Consider the following 5,773-nt stretch of genomic DNA (forward strand, 5'->3'; position numbering starts at 1 on the left):
ACAAGACCTGCCTAGACATGCCCTCCCCCTGGCCCTGTCTATGTCAACTGCTCTACGTTTATCACAACATATACGGACCGACAATGTGAAACTAAATGTACCTGTACAGCTATGGTGTTTTGTTCTTTCAGTGAATCTGGAAAATCAGCTCGTTTCCGCAATCTGTAGACGAGAAAAGTGAAGAAAACCAGGAAACGTCACTCGAACCGTTCGAGTTGACCGCCATTTTTATCTGACCTATGACCTCATGCATAATATTAACCTTTCTATTTTAGCGCCATTTTCAAGATGGCTCCAAGAATGCACTTTTGTAGTTGACTCTCGGAAATCTTTGGTAGATATTTTATGAGGAATGTGACCATATCTTGAGGCTACGAATAGGAAGATCAAAGAAGACAGCACAATGAGCAAGTCAAAGGAAGCAGCAGGTTTGGCTTGATTTCTCTCATTCTCAATTTGGAATTTTGTTTGCGTTGTGTACAACAACAAACGTCAGGGAAATTTTCTGAAGAGCTCAGAGCTTTTGGGTTTGGGGTTTTTTTGGCGTGTTTTTAGGCTTTTTTTTTAAAATCGGGGTTTATTTTTTGCATTGGAGTTTTTCCATCCAACAAAAAAAATTCCATTGCAGAAAAGAAACCCTGATATTATTTTTAACAAGCCTAAAAACACGCCAAAATATAACCGAAACCACAACCCTCTGCTTGGAGAGTTACTAACGTTACTTTTGAGTTTTTTTGCTTGGAAGAGCTCACAAATGTACCGTGCCTGTTTGCTACAGCTGCCTCCGCTGTGCTGGAGTATCTGAAGAAACAGAACCGCCCGTACTCGGCCACGGATGTGTTCAGTAACCTGCATAAGGAGTATGGCAAAACGGTAGGTGGGGGGAAAATTTGGGTCCACATATTTACCCAGAATACACTAGAATACAAAGGAATACAAAGGAATACACATCAAGGAGGGTGAAATGTACAGGAATACAGAGGAATATGCATAAATGAGGGTGAAATCTACCAGAATACACATGAATACACTGGAATACACATAGTGAAATCTACCGGAATACACAGGAATACACCAGTATACACATAAAAGAGGGTGAAATCTACTGCAATGCACCTGGATACACATGAATACATCAGAATACACATAAAAGATGAGGGTGAAATCTAGCATGAATAAACATTAAAACACTGGAATACACATAAGGGGGGTATTATATTCTATTATATTTATTATTATAGATAGATATGTAAAAATATATTAAGATACCAAAGATAAAGAACATTATGGTACTAAAGATACTATGATATTGACCTCCATATAGTTGACACTACACAGGAATTAAAGTGATGATATCGATGTTTGTACGTCCCTACAGGCAGTGACCAGGGTACTGGAGGAGCTGGCTCAGAAGGGAAAGATCAAAGAAAAAGTGTATGGCAAACAGAAGGTGTACTGTGCAGACCAGGTTTGGCATTTGTTTTATTATTTTTTTACTTTACTTTTTTACAAGTGACTTTTAAAAACAACTACAAGGGGTTCGTGTGGCATAACAGCAGAGTGCTCGACTCGGAACCAAGAGGTCCCGGGTTCAAGTCCAGACATGCCACCAATCTGGTGCCCTTGGGAAAAGCACTCTACAAGACTTTCTTTACTTAACTCAAGTGAAAATGAGTATTGTCTATGCGTATTTGATGTACATGTATATGATTGCATTATGTATGAAAAGAAGATATGTGACCATTGATGCAATGATTCGATGGCATTCAATGGCATTGAATTTTTCCAGCAAGTTTGTTCTTGTTGCACAGAGTGTTTTCCCTGAGGTGAAAGACACAGAGATGAAAGCGATGGACCAGCAGATTACAGAACTGACAGACAAGGTCCACACCTCACAGGCAGCCTACAAGAAGAGGGAGGCTGGTAACTGTCAATCTGTGTTACATTCAGACATTTACGACTATCATGATAAGATTTCAAGGATAGGGAAACCAGAAGAACCCTGTTGGAATCTCTCTCTCTCTCTCTCTCTCTCTCTCTCTCTCTCTCTCTCTCTCTCTCACCAGTTTATCGTCTGTTGTTCCCCATCTTTTCAGGGTTATGGAATATACATTAGAAATAGATCCAACACTACAGGATGCCAACAGTATTGAAGTTTAGGACAGTGCTTCAAAAATTCCATGGATTATGTAATGATTTGAACATTGCAGTCTATGTATTTATTTTCTTTTAACTGCATTTCAAGGACAAGGTTATTCCCTAACTGTACTTGTACTGTATTTGTTTATGGAATTTTTGTACCCTATTTTAATTTACTTCACTTGATTCCTCCTTGTAGAGCTGAGAGATTTGACCAGCTCAATGACCACTCAAGAGGCCAAGGCTCAACTGGCTGAAGTCACGAAGAAGGTCAGTTGTTTTAAATACTTTTTCAATGAACCAGAAGTCTGTCACCATGGTAACTAGTGTTGGGTTAATCATGTTGCAATTTTATAGCTGGAGGGGTGTAGACTCCTGTCTGACCATATATATGAATGTATTTCAAGTAAGAATTTACAGAGCAGACCACATGCTAAATGCAAATGTTACCTTTCTAGTTACAATGTTCATAACTAACACCAACACTGTTTTTCTCACCTCAGTGTTCCCAGTACCAGGAGAAACTAGCCAAGCTGAAGTCAGGTGGGAAAACCATCACTAAGGAAGAAAAAGAAAAGGTGTGGGATATTTTTCATTTTCTGTAAATTCTTCTTCCACCTCTTCAATAGTTTATCTTGTAGTAAAACAACAATCCATTTTATTAGCAAAAACTGTATCAATCAATCCATACCATTTATTTATACTGGAAATGTCCTGTCGGCCTTAGCCGCTCTTCCCAGAGGTCCAGTTGAGGGGGTGGTGGTCATGGGAACCCAATAAATAAGTAAATAAAATTCAAATTAATACAAAAATGTAAGTCCCGTTAGTGAATCGTTTATTTTACTTCTGTCTCTAGGTGTACAAGGAACATGAAGCAATGGTCAAGCAGTGGCGTAAGAGAAAGAGAATGGTGAGCTTAAGTTCCTAATATTCTTTGTTTCATGCTTTTAATTGTCGCATGCCTGTATCCATACATAAGTCTGAATATGTTCCTCATACTTATCATAGGCCACAGACATGCTGGATGCCATCTTGGAAGGATATCCCAAGAAAAAGAAGGATCTTTTTGTGAGTATGATATTGATGATGTTGCTTAGTTGCATTCACTTATTGATAATTTTCTCACATTATCAAATGTCAGTTTTGTATAAGAAGGTTCTTTGTTCAACAACCAGGGGCTTTCATATCCAATGTTTAGGTGTTGCTGCTGCAATATCAAAAAGCAAACATGATAAAATTATGTCAGTTTTGTTTGTACATTAAAAGTTTGACAGGAATTTTCTGTTTTCATATATTTCAGGAGGAGATTGGAATAGAGACAGATGAAGAGTGTAATGTGAAAATCCCTCAGAGCTGAGACAAGGAAAAATAAGTAGAATCTTTGAGTTGGAATCCTGTTATCCTCCCATCTTTGTAGATAATATCCTGCAGAAGCTGCATAGAAAACAAAGACAGAAAGATGTTACCAAAAAACATGCCCAGTTTTTCTCATAAGTGACTACCATAATGAAATTAATGTGTAGGATTTTTTTCCCCAACCCAAACTTGTCTCTGTTTTAATACTTAACTCAAGGGCATTTTGTATCTCTGGTGGAGTATATACGTTTTGTATTGTTCAATGTAGAAAATAAACTGTTAGACTACAATTCAGAATTGTTTAACCTGTCAATTTGAAACCAAACAAAACCTCCTTTTCCTTCTCATCTTTCCAAATACATGTATCAGACATTGAAAGCTTGAGGTATGCTGTTACACCACAAACACACACAAATGCTACAGAAAACAACATGACACATATACTAATGAACAGTTTTTTTTTTATTTATCAAATTTCCACCAGATAACGTGGAAGGGGAGGGAGAACGGGTGAAGCACCTTTTCCAGCTCCCGCCCCAAATGTACATCAGTAAAAAAAACATTGAATTCAACATTGCATTATACATTATGCATAGTACACATAATAATTACAAAAGCGTGGACCTATAACTCAGATTTCCAGTCAGCGAGGTCTTAAAGCTACACATGAATCACATCTGCAAACCGAAGACCATGTACATGTATCAAAATTATCCTGAAACCTGTTGGTTACTGACAGGATAAGGCACCGTTGGAATTTTACAATAAATGTAGTTTTGCATTTATTGTAAAATTTTAAGCTTTGATCCAACACAATGTTTAATTAGGTATTAGTGTGAGCTGTCTTGTATTCACACTCACCACACCTGTAACTTAGGTTTTTGGTGATGTCTCAGGGAGGAGCCTAATGGTACAGTATTGTGTGCAGTTTGCAAGAATTCTAGGAATGGTACAGGCATTTTGTCCACAGGAATGGAATGTCCAAAGGCATGTCTCTGACCCACATCTATGCCCACATTCCTGGAAACCCTTGGGAAGACCTCTCTGCCCCGGATGGCCCTACTTTCTGTGACCCCGGGGCTCGTTCACTATACACTCAGGGAGTGCACTGTATCTGTCTAGACTTATAGTACTTACAGGTACTAAGTCCTCAAAATCATGAAATGATGGCAGTGCCATGCAAACAATAACCTTAACAGCAACCGCCGTCGCCATGGCAATGTATGTTTTCATTGCCAGTCTTGTTTCACTTGTGTTTTGCTTTGACGTGAGTTGACAAGGTTGACTTATGTGCTGCAGAATAATCACACTTGTCACACTTGAAGGGCCTTTCTCCTGTATGTTTTCTCATGTGTTCAGTCAGAGTTGACTTTCGAGCTGCCCTGTACCCACACTCCCCACACAGGTAGGGCTTCTCACCAGTATGAGTTATTAAATGGAGATTCAAATTGGATAAACTTACAGCAGAATAGTCACACTGATCACACTTGTAGGGTTTTTCTCCTGTATGAGTTCTCATATGTCGGGTTAAGTTACCCCTGGTAGATGTCCCGTACCCACACTCTCCACACGTGAAGGGTTTTTTACTTTTGTGATTTACTTTATGTTGTTTCAGATTAGTTTTGCATTTAGCAGAATAGTCACACTGATCACATTTGTAGGGTTTTTCCCCTGTATGCAATCTCATGTGTATGATTAAAGCAGACTTGCGAGCAGTCCTAAACCCACATCCCCCACACATGTAGGGTTTCTCACCGGTGTGTGTTGCTAAAATGTGGTCATCTAAGGTGCATTTCTGTGCAGCAGAATAGTCACACTGGTCACACTTGTAGGGTTTTTCGCCTGTATGGGTCCTCATATGTCGGTATAAGTCATACTTCTGAGTTACCCTGAGCCCACACTCCCCACACATGTAAGGTTTCTTGCCAGTGTGTGTTGCTATATGGTCCTGTAAAGTGCATTTCTGTGCAGCAGAATAGTCACACTGGTCACACTTGTAGGGTTTTTCTCCTGTATGGGTTCTCATATGTCGGGACAAGTCAGATTTTGAAGCTGTCCTGTATCCACACTGCCCACACTTGTAGGGTTTTTCTCCTGTATGGATCTTCATATGTCTGGACAAGTCAGACTTTTGAGTTGTCCTGTATCCACACTTCCCACATCTGAAGGGTTTTACACCAGCGTTCTTCAAGTTGACTTTTTGTGCTGCCATCTGGTCTTCAGCATCACTTGTTTTGCTGCCGCAGTCAGCCTGGGAAACTTTGATGGGAGACCCGTC

At 39.5% G+C, this 5,773-nt stretch overlaps 2 protein-coding genes across 2 annotated transcripts; one reads left to right on the forward strand and one right to left on the reverse strand.

The window, feature by feature from the left end:
- Positions 1-257: 257 nt before the first annotated feature.
- On the forward strand, positions 258-3,785 carry LOC109478035 (homologous-pairing protein 2 homolog). The gene is made up of 9 exons (XM_019779493.1): positions 258-428; positions 779-873; positions 1,379-1,468; positions 1,812-1,923; positions 2,339-2,409; positions 2,643-2,717; positions 2,996-3,049; positions 3,148-3,207; positions 3,440-3,785. The coding sequence occupies exons 1-9, from the start codon at positions 404-406 to the stop codon at positions 3,494-3,496; spliced, it is 639 nt and encodes a 212-aa protein (XP_019635052.1). The 5' UTR covers positions 258-403; the 3' UTR covers positions 3,497-3,785.
- Positions 3,786-4,605: 820 nt separating this feature from the next.
- On the reverse strand, positions 4,606-5,757 carry LOC109478041 (zinc finger protein 431-like). The gene has a single exon (XM_019779499.1). The coding sequence runs from the start codon at positions 5,705-5,707 to the stop codon at positions 4,742-4,744; it is 966 nt and encodes a 321-aa protein (XP_019635058.1). The 5' UTR covers positions 5,708-5,757; the 3' UTR covers positions 4,606-4,741.
- Positions 5,758-5,773: the final 16 nt, after the last annotated feature.

The sequence above is a fragment of the Branchiostoma belcheri genome, unplaced genomic scaffold (assembly GCF_001625305.1).
Source record: "Branchiostoma belcheri isolate BF01 breed outbred unplaced genomic scaffold, Haploidv18h27 scaffold42, whole genome shotgun sequence".
Lineage (NCBI taxonomy): Eukaryota > Metazoa > Chordata > Leptocardii > Amphioxiformes > Branchiostomatidae > Branchiostoma > Branchiostoma belcheri.